At 46.0% G+C, this 20,792-nt stretch overlaps 1 protein-coding gene across 3 annotated transcripts in view; it reads right to left on the bottom strand.

The window, feature by feature from the left end:
• The window catches only part of DOCK1 (dedicator of cytokinesis 1), a 488,408-nt gene that overhangs the window by 319,203 nt on the left and 148,413 nt on the right, over nucleotides 1–20,792 (bottom strand). For all 3 annotated transcript variants that reach the window (XM_034986026.1, XM_034986046.1, XM_034986035.1), the window contains exons 24-25: nucleotides 3,451–3,521; nucleotides 2,580–2,686 (exon numbers count right to left, since the gene is read on the bottom strand). In XM_034986026.1, coding sequence (XP_034841917.1) covers nucleotides 2,580–2,686; nucleotides 3,451–3,521 — 178 coding nt within the window. The remainder of the gene's footprint in view (nucleotides 1–2,579; nucleotides 2,687–3,450; nucleotides 3,522–20,792) is intronic.

Below are 20,792 nucleotides of genomic sequence, written 5' to 3'. Positions count from 1 at the left end.
TCCACTGATTCATCTTTCCTGACAAGGAGGGAAGACGGCTGTAGGCCGCCTTGAAGAAGCAGGGAGCCTGCAGATGAGAAAAATCAGGGTTGTCTTCGGGATCCCTTCCCAGAAAGATTCTTTTTTTTTTTTTTTTTTAAAGATTTTATTTATTTATTTTGACAGAGAGAGAGAGACAGTGAGAGAGGGAACACAAGCAGGGGGGAATGGAAGAGGGAGAAGCAGGCTTCCCGCAGAGCAGAGAGCCCGATGCGGGGCTCGATCCCAGGACCCTGGGATCATGACCTGAGCCGAAGGCAGACGCTTAACAACTGAGCCACCCAGGCGCCCCCCCAGAAAGATTCTTAACACTTAAAGCCTGCAGGCAGGCAGGGGGGCGGGCGTGGGGCTTTTTCAGATTGAACATAGGACAACGTGTTCTAAAACACTTCCGGATCACCCGTGAGCATCTGGAAGTGAGTCTGGGCTGTGAGTGGTGGCTTAAGACAAGGCTACTGACTGGGCAGCTGGGAGGCTGCTTCTAAGACATGAGGCTTCAGGTGAACGGTGGCTCTCAGAGCTCCTGCTCAGTCTCGATTCACATATTTCACACAACCTGACAATCACCAAATACCACAGCTGACAAAATTACCAAAAATAAATAGAAGGGTCCCTTCCAGCTTTCTACTAGCTAAGGAAATAAAGATAAGTTTCACTAGAAAAAAACATTCCCTTGAAATGTTTTCTTAAAAGAATTTCTATTTTAAGTATTCTTTTTTTTTTTTTTAAGATTTTATTTATTTATTTTTTTGACAGAGAGAGACAGCAAGGGAGGGAACACAAGCAGGGGGAGTGGGAGAAAGAGAAGCAGGCTTCCCGCTGAGCAGGGAGCCCGATGTGGGACTCGATCCCAGGACCCTGGGATCATGACCTGAGCCGAAGGCAGACGCTTAACGACTGAGCCACCCAGGCGCCCCTATTTTAAATATTCTTAATTGAACCATTTATGTTTTAGGTCCTTATTCGAAGACAGCGAAGTGATACGTGGCACAAAGTTTTGCAACAGAAATTATGCAATACGGGGAAGAAGGACTTCCCTATATCAACAGTCAGTAAAAGTATAATCAAATCCATTGATAATTGTTCGTTCAGTGAAGTGGTTTGTGGTGGTGGTGGTGGTGGTGGTGTGTGTCTTGGGGTTGGATGGTTAGAAGAAGGGACATCAATAACCTACCTAATATAATCCAAATAGAAAACTTCCACGGGATTTTACTTGTTCTGGTATAAAATGTCATCAATATGGAAAGAAACAACGAAGTAGAAGTCCCCATGCATCACCCCCATCATCATGCCCTCTTGAACCCCATAGTTTCACCAAACTTTAGAAGACACCTGGAGAATGAATAATTCAAGACCCGGCCCTCCAATGAGACCCTAAAGTATGGACAGTCGGGAATGGTAGCTTAAAGAGATTTTTGTGCTTTTGAATCCCAACCTATGGCAATCGAGCTGACTTTCATTTATGCAAGTGAGCAATGGGCTTGTGGCCCAGACACAGAGGTTTGGAGGGGATGCAGAAACCCACTCACTTCTTGGTTTGCTGGTTTCTCTCAAAAAGAAACACTCCCACTCAAATGAAGTCTTAACATTTTTGCTTCACAGAAGCCTTAGCAGTAAGCGTAAACTCCAGTGCAGTGATAAAGTTCAATCAAGAAATCAGGTTAAAACCAGCAGGAAAGCACAGGGTACAGGAGCCCAGAAGATACAAAAGACTAATCTAGACATACACTGAGTTCTCGGCGCAGCCAAGAGCTCAACGGGAAATCCCCGGCCAGGCTGCTCCATCCCTGAAACACCACACACGGGGACAAAAGAAAACTAATGCAATAGCCAAATATCTGGAAACAAACAGAAGAGTAGAAATCTGTGCCTCTCAGTCAGAATGTCACTCAACGGTCCCCACATCTGCCTCTACTAAATGAGAAAGGTTGTGGAATTATGCATAGGTTTTAAGCTTTCAAAAAAAATCTGCTTGACAAGTGTAAAATATTAATTCAATCTGTCCAAATAGAAAGAAAATGATTAATAAAAAGGGTAGGGAGATAACGTGGGGAAATAGAAGGTGTTCCTCAGGATAAATGAGTTGAGGAATCATTAAAATTCTTATTACTTTGAGCAGGGTTTGAGGAAACCCTGTCAAAGAATGCAAAATTGAGGAAAGACAACCATTATTTCTAAATTTAAAGAAAACTTGACATTTTTCTTTGCAATCATCTGAATGGAAGCAGGTGATTGCCTCCCCAGGATAGACAATCACACATCTTAAAGGCTACAATGTAAGCTGATTATTTTAGGGCTTTGGTGTACACCTAAATTACAGACTACGAGGTTTTCCCCTTCATCTTTCAATGATCTATTACTCCACTGTGTGTCAATTACCATTCTTCTTGTAGGGGCTAAATCTTCCTGTCTTGTAATGGAGCTGTTTTAATTGGTTGCAGCCTCCACTCCTGTTGGCATGGAGGAGAGAATTCAGAAGGGACAAGGCCTTTAGACAATGAATGATGTGACAATTTCATGATTCTCAGGGTTCGACTCACCATGGTGTGTGAAGAGGTCACTGTGAATGATTTCAATCAAGCAATACAGCTTCTGAATGGTCAGCAAACCCATGGGAACATTTAGGATGAAATCAGTAAACATTTTGCTATAATGAAAAACACAAGTGAAAAGAGTTTAGGGATATACAGCAAAATGATCCACTGTGTTCAAGACGGTACCAAGATGCAAGGTTAGTAAATGGTGATTAAGCTCTACCAGAATGTTGGAGATTGCCCATTATCCAATATGGGCCAACATCTCATCCAACAAAATGATGCTTTAAAATGTTATTTTTCACTTCGTACCCACTCAAAGGGCTATAATCCAAAAGAGAGACAACAACAAGTGTTGGCTAGGATATGAAGAAATTGAGGTTTGCTGTGGTTTTGTTAATATTATTAATATTATCTTAAGTGACAACTCCTGACCATTCTGCCTGAGGCTTGCAGTCCGTCAGTTAGGAGCTCATGAAGAGCGGTTGTGCATGCTGAGGGGCAGGGGAGGGGAGTGCATAGTAAATCTCCAGTGTCAGATATTTTAGGTGCTGAAGACAAAACAAAAACCCAACCACCACATTGTGAAATTCAACCTCAAAAGAACACAAAATGCCAAATTTGTATGATCTACCCATTGGCCTACAAGCAATCCTCTAAAGAAAATATTGTGTTGACAGATGATGTCTTTTCCATATAAAGTCACAATTAGGGAAGTGTCATAGACACCACAACCAGCATGTGTTTGTTCTAGAATGATCCAGGGCACTGATGTCTGCCAGCATGAGACTGAGCCTCGAGCCTCTCATAAGCTCCCTGCAGGGAAAGGAGGCAGAGTGAAAGATGTGGGAAGCCTGCCCCTCAGGTGCTTCCTTACCTGAGCTCTTTGGGATCGAACACCAACTTCACATCGTTGACAATAGTTGGCAAGTACTTCAACGCCGCCCCCTGCAAACCAAGAGCAAAGAATGCTGAGCCTAGTGCAGTCTGGCAAATGTTAATACAAATCTGTAATTACAAGGAAGAACCACAGACATAGCAAGAAGGGAAAGATCAGTTTCTAGATGAGACGATGAGATTACCAAACACAACAAAAATAGAGCAAAGAAAAAAACCTGTGATCCACAAACAATGGTGATTTGTTACCTGGTTATCTTGACACATAATAATTCCACAGAGGCCAACAGTTATTGCCTGTTGACTGAATGTCTATACTGCGCTAAGCTTTTGTGTGATTTTCTCCTTAACCCTAATGAAGCTATGGCGGATGAAGATCTGTGTCTTCACAGATTCCCTACCATTCAAATCACTGCAGCTCCTTCACATTCAACATCTAAAATGATTGTCTTTGTTCCACTCCAAAACTGTTTTCTGTATGTCCGTGCATCCCTTAATTAGGAATCTGTGCTTTTTCTCTAGTAACTTTATCTCTTATGTTCATATCTTGTATCATCCAGAAAATCTACAGTCTCAAAAAATAAGAGTGATGGTAATCATGATGGATCCTACTACATGCTATGTGCTGCGCTAGGACCCTTGTATATTTTATCTTTCATTCCAACAGACATCTGACAGGGAGCTGGCTGTTGGACAGCAAGGAACCTGCCAATGGAGAAGATAATTCCTCTGCCCCTGATCACACCGTGAGAACTGAACAGAGACAGAATCCAAACTCAGTTTAGTGGGCAGCCTGAGCCCCAGCTACACCCTGATGGGAAAAGTTCGTGGATTTTCAAGTGTTCTGACCATGGTGGGCCCCCCTCTAGAATCTATGACTCTGTGTAACTCCTTGTACCAGGCTGGGCTCCACCTCCCAGAATGAAATGGGGAAATAATGCTCATGCCAAGGATATCCAGAGGTTGTATTAAAGTTCAAAATCAAGCTGAAAAGAAAACAGGATAACACTTTGAACACTGGAAAATACTACACTTACTGCATAAACAACTGTTAGCATTATTTTCTGAAAGCAAAAAAGTAGTGTTTAAAAAAATAAATCAGACGAACCATGAGAGACGATGGACTCTGAAAAACAAACTGAGGGTTCTAGAGAGGAGGGAGGTGGGAGGATGGGTTAGCCTGGTGATGGGTATTAAAGAGGGCACGTTCTGCATGGAGCACTGGGTGTTATGTACAAACAATGAATCATGGAACACTACATCTAAAACTAATGATGTAATGTATGGTGATTAACATAACAATTAAAAAATAAATAAATCAGTCAAAATGGAGTCACTTGTGCTAACCTCCATGTCAGCAAACCAAGGCTTCATACCTAAACAAACTGCAGTTTCAGCCTCTCCCAGGAACATAAGATTAAACTACTCAATCTGGAGGGGCGCCTGGGTGGCCCAGTCGGTTAAGCATCTGCCTTCAGCTCAGGTCACGTGATCCCAGGGTCCTGGGATCGAGCCCCAACCATGTCAGGCTCCTTGCTCAGCAGGAAGCCTGCTTCTCCCTCTCCCTGTGCCCCTCCCCCTGCTTGTGTGCTCTCTCTCAAATAAATAAATACCTTAAAAAAAAAAAAAACTAGTCAATCTGGAACTTTCTGGTCAGTACTACTGAGGTAATCCACCTGACAACCCCTTCCATCCCTCGAAGAAGGAAGAGGTAGCCTGCTCTTTCCTTGTCCCTCTCTCCTTCTGCCTATAAAAGTCTCATTTTGTCTAGCTCTTCAGAGCTCCTTTCTACTTGCTAGATGGGATGCTGTCCAATTCGTAAATCATTGAATAAGGCCAATTATATCTTCAAATTTACTCAGCTGAATTTTGTTTTTTGACAGCAAAAGCCCACTTTAACATAATACCCTGAATATATATGGTCAACTGTTTGCAACAAAGGAACACAGGCCCCTCCCCTACCCCACCAAGTGAAACTGGTTCCATACCTCACACCCTATACAAAAATTAACTTTAAGTGGATCATACATCTTAAACATAAAACTTAAAAACTACACAACTTCTAGAAGATACTTGTGATGGGCTAAACAGCGATTTCTTAGGTAGGATACCAAAAGCACAATTTGTAAAAGAAAAAAATAAACTAGTTCATCAAAATAAAAACTTCTGCTCTTTAAAACACACTGCAAAGATAATAAAAGATGAGTCACCACACACTAAGAGAAAGTAACTGCAAACACGTATCTGATCAAGATTTGTATACAGCATATCCAAAGAACACTTAAAACTCAATAATGAGAAAACAGTCTTCCCCCCAAATAGGCCAAAGATTTGAAAAGACACTTTGCCGAAGAAGATATATGGATGGCAAATAAGCCCTTGAAAAGATGCTCAGCATCGTTAGTCACCAGGGAAATGCAAATTAAAACCACAGTGAAATATCACTAACACCTATTAGAATTGCAAAAAAAAAAAAAAAGACCTGACAATCTCAAGTGCTGTTGCGTAGGCTGCTGGGCTGAATGCAAAACAAGGTCAGCAACTGCAGAAAAGCACAAGACAGTTTCTCATGAAGTCAGAAATGCACTCCCCATACAGCCGAGCGACTGTACTCCTGAGTCTTGACCCAATGAACTGCAAACCTAACGCTCCCACGAAACCCTGCATGTGCATGTTTTTTTTTTGTTTTTTTTTTTTTAAAGATTTTTATTTATTTTTTGAGAGAGAGAGACAGCGAGAGAGGGAACACAAGCAGGGGGAGGGGGAGAGGGAGAAGCAGGCTTCCCGCGGAGCAGGGAGCCCGATGCGGGGCTCGATCCCAGGACCCTGGGATCATGACCTGAGCCGAAGGCAGACGCTTAACGGCTGAGCCACCCAGGCGCCCCTGCATGTGCATGTTTACAGTAGTTTTATTTGTAATCATCAAAAAGTAGAAACTACTCAAGTCCCTCAAGAGGTGAATCCATACAATGCAACACTACTCGGTAATAAAAAAAAAAAAAAAATCAAGCTCCTGTTACACACTACATGGATGAATCTCAAATGCGCTCTGAGAAGTAAAACAAGACAAACTCAAAAGGCTACATACCGTGTGATTCCATCTTCAAAACACTCTGGAAAAGGCACACCTATAGGTTGGAGGTGGAGGAGGGCTTGTCTACACTGGGGGAAGCAGGAATGCAGGCGGTGATGGCACTCTACTATATGACTCTACGCAAACAGAACCTTAATTTTCAAAATGAATAAAACTATATTTATTGCCTGGGTAGCCAGGCATGGAAAAGGCCTGAGAGAATGTTCTTGAATCTCAACACTGGTGCCTAAGAGGTAAGTGGTCGATTCCCATTGCTTCAAATGAGTTCACGTTTCCTAATTTGTAGCTTGGGAATATTCTGTCCGTGCCTCAGGCTCTTCTAGATGCTCCACTCTATGGACACAATACATCCTCAGAAGAACATGGGAAAGGTCTGCTATCCCCTTTCACAGATGACAGAGCAGAGGCACGCAGAGAAGTCATGTGTCCAGATTCACACTGCTGGGATCTGGAGCAAGGCTAAGCACGTCCACGGTGAGCGCGAAGCCAGCACACGACTCATCACCGCCTACCTCTGTGCTGCACTGGCTCGATGAGATGGGGCAGGAAAGCAGTGTTCTGCACTGCACATTCACCAAGGCTTGCTTTCTAGGTGTTGACCCTGTCCTTCAAAGCCAGCCAGATCAAGGGATCCCAACTCCCTCCTATGAGATTCAACTTGGCAATGTATCGAGTTACTGCAGGTTACCCCCATTTCACGAGGGCGAAGCAGACGGAGACAAACAGGACGGGCCTTTATGGGACGGCCGGGCGCCGCATTACCCAGGCAGACTGAGCTCCAGGGCAGGGCCAGGGCTCCCTAGGGCTTCCGCCCAACCAGAGGTCACAGTGACGCCCACCAAAAGGGACATGTGCCCACTGTGACCCCAAAATACTGTCTAACACAGAAGTTTGCCTAACAGAACAAGATCCTACAGCCAGTACTACAGGTACTTGGGTTTAGAGAGAACAGAGATGACCACGCACCTGCCATCAAGCCCGGCTTAAGTAACCAAGGACGGAACAGAGGGAATGAAGAGAATGGGACGAGCAGGCTCCAACCAGGAGCGCCCACACATCTGTGCACCACCCAGGCTGAGAGAGGGGGCGTCCACCTCCAACGGACTGAATCCTGCCCCTGGGCTCAGCGCAGACCCTCTGCCCTCTGTCGCCCCTCCTCCTTCCAGGTGACTCAGTCCTCACATCAGCTGGCTCCTTCCCTCTGCATGTGAGCTCACGCCGGTCCCTCCGGAGAAGAGCCCCAGGCGCCTCCCTCCCATCCTGCACCAGCAGTGTCCGCTGCCCAGCATACTCCCACCTCTGCCCTCCGTAGCCCCTCTGCAGCCCCACCTCGTCTCCATTCCCGCCAAGGAGGCCAGTGGCCTCGGCCTAGGTGAGCCTTCCCCCTCACCTGCCTGGCCTTCCTCCGTGCTCACTCCTCCCCCGCTTTCTTGCAGGGCCCTGTCCCCACCACCCCTTTTAAGGTGGGTGTCCTTGGAGTCCCATTCTAGACTTCTGTCCTTCCTCCACACAGCCCTGAGGGACCCCACCTTCCTCCTGCGCGTCACACCCACACACAACGGCCACTGCACTTCTGCGCGTGGCTGTCCCACAGAAGCTGCAGGCTCCACCTGCCACAGGCCAGTCCGCCACCTGGCCTTCCTGGGACGCCGCAGCTCAGGGCGCCGCACGGCAGAGTCCCCAGGTCACAGCCTCACCGGGATGCTCCCTCTGCTTCATAGCCGCTCCAGACCAATCACAAAGCGCGGTGGAGCCTTACCATTACGTGCCCGTGGTTCTACCACCTTCTCCACTCCTACGGTTTCTACGACCTGGTCCAGGTCCATCTGTCCCTGTCACTGCTGCCGCAGCCTCCCGTCTGACCTCCCGCCTCTACGTGGACCCCCTCAAGCTCACGCCTCAGGCTGCAGCCAGAGCAGCTTTCCTGAGATCAGATGCACTTCTCACGTAGAGACTTTGATGCATCCCCCAAGTCTTGGGGTACCAGCCTGACTAGCGAGCACCGTCCGAGGCTCTGCCTCCACCTCCCTGGGGTCTCTGCTCAGAGGCCTCCACCTGCCTCTGACCCTCTCCAACCGGTGGAGCCCCTTCCAGACAGCAGGCGGTGCACGAGAGTTCCCTCTCCCTGGACCACTGCTTCCCTGAACGCTACTCCCTCTGTCGCCCCAAAACACTCAGCGTTAACCCCTGATTACTCCTCCACCTGTCGCTTAGACATCGTTTTCTTCAAGACACATGGATTCCGGCTGGGCGTCCAGAGAGACTCCTACTCCGGGCTGGAAAAGAAGGCTGGTGTGTCTGTGTCCCCAGAACAGAGCTGCTGAGGTAACGGCGGGGCTAGTCCTCCTCTCTGGGCTCGCTCAAGCCCTGCCGAGGCTCTTACACACAGCAGACACCCCATGACATCCAGACTGACAGAGCTCTATATAAAATCACCTCTTAATTCTCAAGAGACACTCCACCTGTTTGCTTTGGGCCCACAGAAATCCCCATCCTCAGCCAAGAGAAACAACTCTATGCCCTCCAGTCTGATGAGCCGGACAGAAGAGGCAGGGACGCTGATGTCCGCGCCACCGTGGGCTCTGACTTTCCCAACCGAAAAACTAGCTCTGCCTGTTTCTAATATTGGTTATTTGTCAAGAACCTCAAGTGTTTGGGTTTCTGCTCATGCTTGCAGCAAAAGGCTTCGTTTTCTCTGTGGAGTTAGGCTGCTTCACTAAATTCAGGTCTCTTTCAAGGAGAAGGAGCAGCTGCTTCGAGAGCTTTCCAAGTTTTCTAACCGCTGAAATAGTAGAGCACAGGACAAACAAGAGTGAGGGCTCCTGCACGGACGAGAGACAGTGCTGGGTGGCATCTCATCGGCCGAAAGACACCCCCCCCCCCCCCCCCCGCCCAGGACAGAAAGTCCCGGATGCAGGCAAGAGAACCCACACCGGCGTGACACACGGGAGGCAGCACCGTACCTGGGACATGGACACAGGTCCCAGAGCCAAGCCGTGTGCACACAAAGCCTGCCTCCGCCACTCGCTGCGGGAACCTAGGAAGACGGCACGTCCTGTGAGTGGTTCTCACTGGTAAAACGTGCTGGTTACTAGCGCCGGCGCCCAGAGACTGTTGGCAGGATGGAATGGCGCTGCGTGCATGATACGCTCAGCATGCTCTCCCAAACACATCGCGGGCGTTCAACAGACGGTGGCCACTGCTGCCGACCCATGGTGGGGTGGGAGAACACGGGATGTGTGCGATGCTGGCATGGAAACCCTCTTGAGCGTGTACAACTCTCAATGTGACTTCACATTCGGTGGAAACTTTCATTTATAAAGTCCTATACAAAGTGGTAAATACGGAGGAGAATAATTTGCCGTATCACAGAACTCAGGATGATAGGAATAGGAGGCATTTGAGGACTTTTTTTCTTCTCTTATCCTATTTTTATTATTTTTTAAAAATTGTTTTGTTATTTAAACAAAATCTTGCTCAGAATATGCGGGGCCAGCACGCCAACAAGGCCCCCGGCCCACAGCGCCTTAGCGGGGCTCCATGCACCAGGGTGACAATCACTAATCAGTTCACTGGGGTGTGGTCTGGGGGACAGGAGTAGAGGGGCACAAGGTCTACAGGATGCATCGGGAGACAGAGTTGAGGGGCGCCTGGGGGGCTCAGTCCGTTGAGCATCTGACTCTTGATTTCGGCTCAGGTCATGATCTCAGATCATGAGATCGAGCCCCACCCCAGTCGGGTTCTATGCCCAGCGCTGTGTCCGCTTGAGATTCTCTCTTCCTCTCCCTCTGGCCCTCTCCCCATTCGAGGATGCACTCTCTCTAAATAAATTGCCACATAACCCGTCAGAGTACCCCCATTCTGACACGGCCTAGCCAGGAAGAGAACAGCACAATATAGGAATTTAGATGACTTCACTGTGTTTAGCTTTGTTTACTCATCTCCTGTCTTTTAAGACATAACTGTACTTATCAAATCAATGTTTGCTTTCTAAGAAAGTTATTTCTTCAGGTTTGACTTTAAACCTAAGCAAATTAATGTAATGGCATTTTAAGTGCTAGCCTGCTTTTCTCTTTGAACTTGGCAAAGCTTTCATCTGCCCACCTGAGGATGGACCAGTCCAATTCTAAATGTACCTGGACCTCTGGGGAACAGACACATGTATACTGGCATGCTGGGGACACACGCCTGAGTCCCCTGCACACCCTGGCACACGAAGCTTTAGGTAAAACTGAAATCACCTCCAAATACAACAGGGCTCCCCACCACTGAGCACTGATTGAAAGCCAGTGAGCGGCGCAAAGATACCAGAAACAAAATTAGAAAGAACCACGGCCAGCAGTAAAGCTATTTCTATTTCTCTTAAAAGACAGGCAAGTTGCTAAGGGCCCCTCCTAAAAGTGAGTCCATCGCCTAATATCCTGGCAATCAAGAACTCATGATATCCAGCAATCGCAGCTCGGGTGGGGGGAGTAAGGTCAGACCTGAATCAAACAGACAAGAAGCATCTTGAAACTACAGTTTCGGAGGGAAAGAAAGATTAAATATATAGAAAGGATTATGAAGTGGCAGAAAATGCTAGAAGTTTTCTAACCGCTGAAATAGTTCAGGTTGAAGAAATTAAATAAATTGCATACTCTCCTCTAAGCAAATTTAATCATCATGCAGCTCGTGAGAATGCCAACTTAATCCAAGCCATAAAACAAAATAGAAAATGCACCTTCTACCCAGCATCAGTTCAATGTTGTAAGTGTCTCTCTGGCTAAAACTGTTACTACTGATGATGATTAATAGACACTATTTTAGGGTAAAGTTCAGGCTACATTATTCAGTATAATTATTTTAATTAAATCCATTAGCATATCTTTATATAAGATTACAAGAGCTATCAGTGATACAAAATAAGTTTTCCTTGAATAATGTATGAAGCAATTATTAATTTACATATTTCTCAAGAAAACGCATATTAAAATGATTCCATTTGGAGGTTTTGAGCTCAAATATATAAGACCCACAAGTTCTCCCTTCAGACTTAAGAGTTGCATCTTTGGAAGATTTGGGGCATAGCCGAACAACCTCCGAAGAACCAGGGCATTTCTGATACAGGAACACGGAGCCAGACCAGTTCGGCCAACAGGAGCCCCTAGACCTGAGCTTGTGCCTTTCGGGAGGAATGGAAGAAACAGGGCAGATGGCTGGACAGAAACACAGAGCACTTTGGAGTCACCCTGCTGCCCGTGTTGCTGTAATCCAGAACAACAACCAAAAAGTGGATGACAGTGATTGCTTCTACTTCTTATACCCTATTATTAAAAAAGACTACCTACATATAATGTAGCTCAAATCTAAAAGTAAGTCTTCTTTTTTATAATCAAGATTCCTTTAAGAAGACACTGGTCTTTAAAATAGCATTCCCCATCTCTACCACCAACGCTGGTTCATTCAATCCCAACTGACAACTTAGCAGTTGAAAGAAATCATTCCTAGGAGTAGTTTCATGTTTAAATATCACCAAGTCCAAACCAAAAAAAAATAATAATAATAATGAAAGACGTACACATTTACTAAGATTCTTCAATAAATCCAATATAAGCTCCTACACTTAAAAATCCATGTTATGGCCAACAAATATATGGGAAGATGCACTAACCATTAATGCAAATCAAAACCGCAATGAGCTATCACCTTATATCCATTAAGATAGCTGCTAGGAAAGAAGGAAGGGAGGGGTGTTGGGCAAAGAAACGGGAACCCTTGTACGCTGTTGGTGGGAATGCAAACCGGTACAGCCACCAAGGAAAACAGGATGGAGTTTCCTCAAAAATTAAAAATAGAATTATCATATGATCCAGCAATTTCACATCCGGGAATATACCCAAAAGCCATGGAAGCAGGATCCTGAAGAGTGATGCGCACACCCATGTTCATTGTAGCACTATTCACGACAGCCAAGAGGTAAAAGCAACCCAATGTCCATCAGTGGATGAATAAAGAAAGAAGAAGCGGTATATATATCCGATGGAGTGTAATTCAGGCTTAAGAAAGAAAGGGATTCTGACATGTGCAGCACCATCAATGAACCTCGAGGACATGACGCTCAGGGAAATAAGCCAGGCACAAAAAGACACATTCTGCACGATCCCACTTATCCAAGATATCTCAAGTTGTCACGGTCACAGAGACACAAAGCAGAATGGTGGCTGCCTGGGCTGGGGGCTTCGGGGATGGGATGCTGTTGTCTAATGGGGACAGAGTTTAAGTTGTGCAAGACGAAAAAGTTCCAGAGATGTCCACAGCAATATGAACACAGTTAATACTACTGAACTGTGAAAACTGTTTAGGGAATGTTTTATTATGAGGCTTTTACCTCAATTAAAAACACACAGGGAAACAAAACAACAATCTGTCATGCCTTCCTGGGAGAATAACAACAACTTCGGGTCAAGGGTCTCACCTGGGCGGGAGTGTCTTTAGCAAAGTTGCACCACTGGCTCCTGCCCATTAAACGTCAGATACACACACACACACCAAACACAACACAACACACACACACACACACAGAGTCACTGTCCCAAGCAAACGATGCCCAGATATTCTCAAACAGCTCCTGGCTGAGAACCACTAGGTCAGACGAAAACGTTCCCAGCCATGCAGCTGTGTCACAAACAGGTCCCCAGCAGGCAGAAGCTCTCAGCCCTTGGGTCAGCCTGGCGTGACCTGGACCACCGGGTCTACTCTGGCCACAAGAAGCCGCACCAACCTACAATGACCCGTCTCTATGAAAACACGGGGGAGCCCCCTGCTCCAGCTACCTTCTCTCTGTTGTAAGGCACACTACCGCAACAAGGGCCTGGGGCCTGCACCTGTTTCACCCCTCGTCCCCCGGCACTGGACACACGGGACACCAGAGGGCATATGGTCAAGAACGGAATGAATCATAAGACAATAAAGGGCCAGGGTGGGGCCGCCATGACTCAGGGAGTGAGGCCGAGCACCCGTGCCTGCAGATGTGGGGCGAAGTGGCAGGATCCTGTAGCAAAAAGCGCAAGGCAAGAGACTGAGAAAGGGACAAATTAACTAACCACGACACACGCGAGGATAAACCCTCTTCTTTGGAGACATTGTGCTCTCCTTAACCTCCGAAAACGCACTTGCCAGGAATTAAGACATGCTAAAGAGGGGTATTAGCCGTAATCTAGGCAAGAAGAAATCTGAATTAAATTACTGAGCTTGTATTGTGTCACATTTTACCAGCACAGCCGTGTAGCCAAGGAGGCTCAGGGAGACGGGGAGAAGGGGAGCGAACCTTTGAACCGGCCTCCACAGCTCCAAATTGGTGAAAATTGGTTACCAGTCTAGACAGCTTCCAAGAGCAAAGCGTAACTTACAAATAATGGCGATTTTCTAAAAAATTACTTGAAATTCAGAAGTCGACAGGCAGGAAAATGGTCCAGTTCAGAAGCATCTTAAGGGCCTGAAAAAGCGAAGCGCTTTTGAAAACAGCAACTAGAGAAGGCAACACCTCACACTTGTGTTTTCCTCATGGTCTGAACAATCTCATCAAACAGAGCCTTCCAGGAACAGCAATGGGTGGGAGAAGGGCCCCTGCAGGGGACAGAAGGTCGGAGATGCAGGAGGAGGGTGGGGGGAGCACTTCCCCCTGCCCCTCCCCCCTCAGCCCACACCAACCCTGAGGCAAAGCACTGGAGATGAATATCGAGGGGGGAGACACTCACCAGGCAGAAGCAGCTGAACAGGGTGAAGAAGGGCCCCCTGCAGACAGAAGCAGTGAAAGCAAGGGGGGGCCCTGCCCTCCCACTCCAACCCCAACCCCAAGCCACGCGCACAATGGCTGCCCAGCATCCCATACACAAATCCACCCACAGTGGGTGGAACTGTGTCTTCCCCCAAAATGTGTTCAAGTCCTAACCCCAGGTAGCCGTGAATACGAACTTAATCGGAAAGAGGGTCTTTGCAGATGAAACCAAATTCAGCAGAGGTCACACTAGATGAGGGCAGGCCTTGAATCCAATGCTGGTGCCTTTATAAAAGAAGGGGAGGGGGGAGACGGGGCACAGAGGCACACACGTGTGAGGCGAAGGCAGGGTGTAAGCCAGGAACAAATACTGATTTTGCTGTTATTAGGAATGCCGTATTTTGACATAAAATACTCCTGGAAAAGGTGCCTATCTATCATGGTTTCTAAAATCTCAAGATGGATTTGCCATCCCAGGACTCTGACCCTAAGTGTTCTTCTCTTCCCGCTACACAGCCCTCTCTCCTGCTCAGGGAACAACACAGCATGAGCTTGGATTCCTTGAATCTTGACTCAGGGAAGACCCTAGATACCTGAAAATATAATGCACAGCTCCGCAAGTGTCCTACAGAGTAATATTTAATATAAAAGGGGGGAAGGGATCTTTACAGATCAACTTGCATGTGCAACTCAGGAGTCCAGGCAAAGAAAGCAAGAAAAAGAATGTCTATTCCTCAATAAATTAAAGAGAATAGACACACAACACCCTGGTTCCACTCCTAGGTCTGTCCCCAAACAACTGAAAGCAGGTTTTCAGAGAAAAACTTGGTACACAAACATTCATGGCAACACTATGGACAATACTAAAAAAATGGGAACACTCAAATGTCCATCAACTGATGAACGGACACACAAACTGTACATATGGAATAGAATGCCCATATAATGGTATAGGATTCCCCATAAAACAGCCCATACAATGGAATAGGATTCCCTATAAAACAGTCCACGCAATGGAATAGGATTCCCCATCAAACAGTCCACACAATGGAATAGGATTCCCCATAAAACAGAAAGATGTACTGAGACATGCCACAACACGGATGAACCTTGAAAACGTGCTGAGAAGCCAGACACAAAGGCCACGTATCTTACGCCGTCGCGTATATGACATATCCAAAACAGGCAAACTCACAGAAACAGAAAACAGATGAATGATACCAGAAGACATAGGAGGGAATTCTGGGCAGTGACGGTAACGGGAACAGGGCCTCCTTTCGGGATGACAAAAATGTTTTCAAACCAGAGAGTGGTGACGGTTGCACAATGTTGTGAATGTACTAAATGGTTGCTTTAAAACGGTTGAGATGGTGAATTTTATGTATGTATATGTCACCACAAAAGTTTAATTAATGGGCGCCTGGGTGGCTCAGTTCATTAAGCGACTGCCTTCGGCTCAGGTCATGATCCTGGAGTCCCTGGATGAGTCCCGCATCGGGCTCCCTGCTCGGCGGGGAGCCTGCTTCTCCCTCTGACCCTCCCCATTCTCATGTGCACATCTATCTCTTTCATTCTCTATGTCTCAAATAAATAAATAAATAAATCTTTTTTTAAAAAGTTTAATTAATTTAAAAAATAATGTCCTGGGGCGCCTGGGTGGCTCAGTTGGTTAAGCGACTGCTTCGGCTCAGGTCATGATCCTGGAGTCCCGGGATCGAGTCCCGCATCAGGCTCCCTGCTCGGCGGGGAGTCTGCTCCTCCCTCTGACCCTCCCCCATCTCATGCTCTCTCTCTCTGTCTCATTCTCTCTCTCAAATAAATAAATAAAATCTTTTAAAAATAAATAAATAAATAAATAAATAATGTCCTGCCCTCAACTATAAAAGGGCACTTTTCATTAAAATAATCACAGGACTGCTCTTAGCAACTCAGAATCACTGTCATGCGCGCTGTAACACATGTGACTGACCCACACGGTGGCTTCTAGCAGCGACAGACCAACACCTTGGAAACAGCGTGGTGCCTCCAGCTATTTCTAAAATGAGGCATGAAATTAGTCATCATCATAATGATCCCAGTGTCACTGGGTCACTGGGACAGCTTCGCCTCGCTTGAGGCGGCCACTAGCAATGCCAATGTTTTAATTAAGCAAGATGTAATACAACCCACCAGGCAGAAACCTAAGGAAACCAGAAAAGAGAGCCAGCCCAGTGTCCCCAATACCCATCACTGTCCCAGAGGTCACCCCCCTAAACACCCTTTCATAGGGTTCTATCGCTGTATCTCTCATTTGTGCCCCAGCAAGCAGTTACTACACAGGTCAGAGGATTTAAAACATGAACATCCAAATTCATGACTTTTGAAAAATGTACTAAAGACACAGAATGGGTAATTTTTATAAATGCTGCCAAAATAAAGACAAGGCTTCGGTTAAGGTGATTAAAAATACTTCCGTGGTCAGACTCTTCTCCTCCAAAGGAAAAGCTGGTCAGGACGACTAATTATCACGGAGCCCAGACACCAGCACCTGGCAACTCGGGTGTGCGGGCCAAATGTTATTGCTCTTGTTCTGGTTCCGTGGCGACGTACAGAGCCAGCCCACCACGGATAAGGAAATGCGTGAGCAGAGAAGCTGGTCTCGTGCACACCCACGCTCAGCCCACCGTGTTCCCCTCCACCCTCCACGCCAGCTCACGGAGCTCAGGAGCTGAGATTCGCTTCCTTCAAAGCCCACCCCCCCTTGTGCCCAGGCCACCTCCGCACATGTGGGCACACTGCTTCCAGGCAGAAGGTTCTTCCTCTCCATACTCCTCTGCCACCCACACCCCACGCTCCTCCTGGCGGAACAGGGAGCAGTGCTATACTTCCCACGTGGCGCTGAGAGCCTCAAAGTGCTCCCTGTGGGGACGGCTGCCATAACCCCACAGAGAAATCCACCTGGCAAGCCAGACCAGCCCAGTCACCTCCCTGCTGAGGGCCTCGGGGGGATTGCCACCCCAAGAAGCCCAAATCCCGGCTTCTTTCCCTGACACGTGAGACCATCCACAGCCAAAGACAGGGATTTTCTTCTTCTTTTTAGCAAAAGTTCTGAGGTGCAGTTCATGGACCACTCGGCAGGGAGTGGATTCTCAGCCCCCTTCAGGCCTGCGTGCCTCGAGAGTAGGCCAGAGGCAAACGTGAGATTCACAGAAGAGGCAACCTAAATCTCATCAAATTCACTTAAATTGACTCCCAAAGCCTGGCTTCAAGTATGTTCTTCCAGTAACACTAGAAGGAATCAACTGCACCTCTCGCATTTCCTTTCCTAGATACAACTCAAATAAATAGCGGAGAATTATCTGGAAAGCACCATCATCACTGTCGCGTTCAGATGCAAGAACAGAAACGACAGAAACAAGAGTTACTATGAATACATAAAACCAGAGCAAATAAAAACACAATGTGAGGTGTCTCCTGGGCACATAAACAGCAGTCAACTTAATAGCTTTTAATAATTTCTGATGAGTATGTTCAACACAGACATGAGAGTGAGGACCCTGTCTGCAATCTGGGGGGAAAGCGGTATTTTGCTCCAGAAGAGGACAATGCTGCTCCCACAACTGACTGAAGGATAGAGCAAATGTCAGAGGAAATGCCAGCAAACAGCACAATAATAAGTGAAAAGGACAAAAGCACCAACTTCCAATTTATAAAAGGTTTGTTATTCGAAGACTCCGGAAACATGCCCGAACATATGACAAAGAAAAATATGAGGCACTTGTTGGCAGCTAACTGGTCATCGAGTGAAATAAAATTCAGAATAAATTTTACAATTACACTTCTAATTGCCACCATCCAACTAGAAAGCCGGCTAGCTTTCACTCTGCATTTGTAAAGGATGATTCAGAGTAAATCCGAGAAAACTCTGAAATTACGAAAGCAACGGCAAGAAAATAATTCTATTTGTTGGAAAATGAAGTGATGTGACCATCCAAGAATATTCAATAATTCAGCTCAGGATCTGGAAAAGTCTAGAATTTGACAAACACAACAGTGTGTTAAAAAACAAAGCTAAGGAGAAAAAGCTCAGGTGAAATGCTATTACACTGTATGTTAACCAACTGAAATTTAAGTAAAAACAAACAAACAAAAAACAAAACAAGAAAAAGCTCAGGATGAGATTCCTCATTTATTTCCAACATTTATATTTGTCACTAAAGCACCACTTATCTCTTTAAAGACCAGCATCAAAATTATTTCAATTCTACTTTATATAGACGGCCCTAAAGGATGCAACCTCCTAGCATTCCATCAGAGTAAGCTCCAAAAGGCTTACTGCAATCCAAAACCCCACAGAACACTTGAGAAAGAGGAGGGGACCTGCAATGTTTCTTGAGAACGAAGTCTGTGAACTAACATTCTTCCAATGCCCTCACACTTGAGAAGGCCCCATTCCCATCCAAGGCTAATCCTTAACTGGTTTCTGGAAGAGTGACCAGATTTCTCAGGGAGCCCCTGGACCACAACCCATCCTAATAGCCCCAGGGATCAACCCCCCACTCAACAGTCTCCCCAAGGTCCATGGAGCAGCCACCACTCCCCCACCACATGACCACCACGGACTGAGCCGAGCATGAACTACTGGACTTGGTCAACGTCAGGTTAAATCTTATAAAAGCAATGACCCATCTTTCTTACTCGTTGCTCTGAACACTACACAAATTCTCAGCATCCACTTGAGAAGTCAATGTGTCATATGCTCTGCTTGGGAAATTACAAAGCCCATATTCTGAAAACTCTTACTACTTTGACAAGCGTGGTATGAATCTAAGCACACGCACAGTGTGAATAAAAGCCCCTGTGTAACGGATACTGTTCTAAGTATCCGTTCTAAGTACTGTTCTAAGTACTGTTCTAAGTACCTTCACCTTCTGGAACCTTCTGGAACCTTCTGGAGCCCATCACAAATGTCTCTTGCCACATCTGCTCCCATCTACCAGCTGCCTTTTGTCCCTACGAATCAGGTGACCCTGGACATAAAATAGTCTCTCATTTTCTCAGTGAGAGAATTTTTTATCTGTCCACTTAAAATATATCTACTTCTACGGATATAAATAAAAGCCAAGAGTCCACCCAAAACACTTCATTAATGTTAACTATGCATTCCTATTTAACATCACAGTATATAAATATTAATTTAGAAATATTTTTGCCCATGCTCACATTTCACGCAACTGTTTTCTAAACTTTTTACTTGTGTCTTTGATATCATTACCTTAATTACCACCAACACCCATTTTTTTGGTCATCATTTTACAACAATCTAAAATGTTTACAAGATGGCATTTTTTATGAACGACAGTAAATTGTTTCCCAAGCCAAGGTCCCCATGTATATAGTATCAGCAGGGTTTTACTTGATGTTAGGTTCATATTCATGATCTGTCATGATCTCTGCAATGTAACTAATTATTCTATTTTAAATGATCTTAGAAAGGTTTATTATAATGACATCCAACACTTGTGTTCATGTAAGCAGGAAAATGCCAAAGATACATTAAATTTCTTTGGTCCTTTTTCATCAGTTCTGCTAGGTAACCTCCAAAATCACGGCAAACTAACATCGTGTTTTTAAGCTAATGCGTTTTAGTGGGGTTTTAACAAAAAATACTGAGAAAGAAGGTGTCATAGGGTCTCAAAAAGAAGGCTGCTTAGCCTTAGAGGCCTACCATGGGAGGCAGCCCGGGGGCGTGCAGGAACTGGGCCATTGCCTCGTGGAGATCAGGTCCAGTCTCCCTCCCTGCACATGGGGATTTCTCCACACCCGGTTGGTAAGACTGGACAGCAATTTCCACCAATTTCCACAGGCCCCATGACTGGTGGGCCCACGTCCTTCTCACTGAGGGTCCTCTTGCATCCCCTCGCTCACTCGGGACCTCCCCATGAGCTGAGATGAACATCTTTCCACATCCACAGCACCTTCCATAGTATCTGGCCTAGAGCTGGTGCTGGCAAACATTTGTGGAATGAATCATGAATGAATAAAATGACTAAAATGCTTTCCAAAAGAAAAAAATGGCGGGGGGGACATAGCACCCAGAGGCGAAATTTGGGGAAGACAAAGTCATGAGTCCTAATTACCTGTGTGCAACATGGCATGATCGATCACAGTTTCCCCACCTGACTGTGATAAAATAAGAAAAATGGAGGAAAAGAAGTAATTTTATAACAGCCAGAAGTTTTAAAAATTTAGACCCGTTTCCTATTATGAGATTGGCTTCCTCTCACTCTAAGAAGGTGAGGGGGGTTCTTAAATAAAATGATAGTGAGGATAAATGGCAGTTAATTTTTATTGTCATTTATCACCGATGGATGGATGACACCATTGTCTCCATGACAAGAACATAACCTCAGCTTACACATCCCCTCCGCACGCTCTGACCACTGACAGACCTCCATGCCTAGAACAGTGCCTGGCAAACACAGAGGGGCTC

The sequence above is a fragment of the Mirounga leonina genome, unplaced genomic scaffold (assembly GCF_011800145.1).
Source record: "Mirounga leonina isolate KUSES-001 unplaced genomic scaffold, KU_Mleo_1.0 Mir_114, whole genome shotgun sequence".
In the NCBI taxonomy this organism is placed as follows: domain Eukaryota; kingdom Metazoa; phylum Chordata; class Mammalia; order Carnivora; family Phocidae; genus Mirounga; species Mirounga leonina.
Note: the sequence above shows the minus strand (reverse complement) of the source record. Positions and strands in the feature narration are given on the sequence as shown.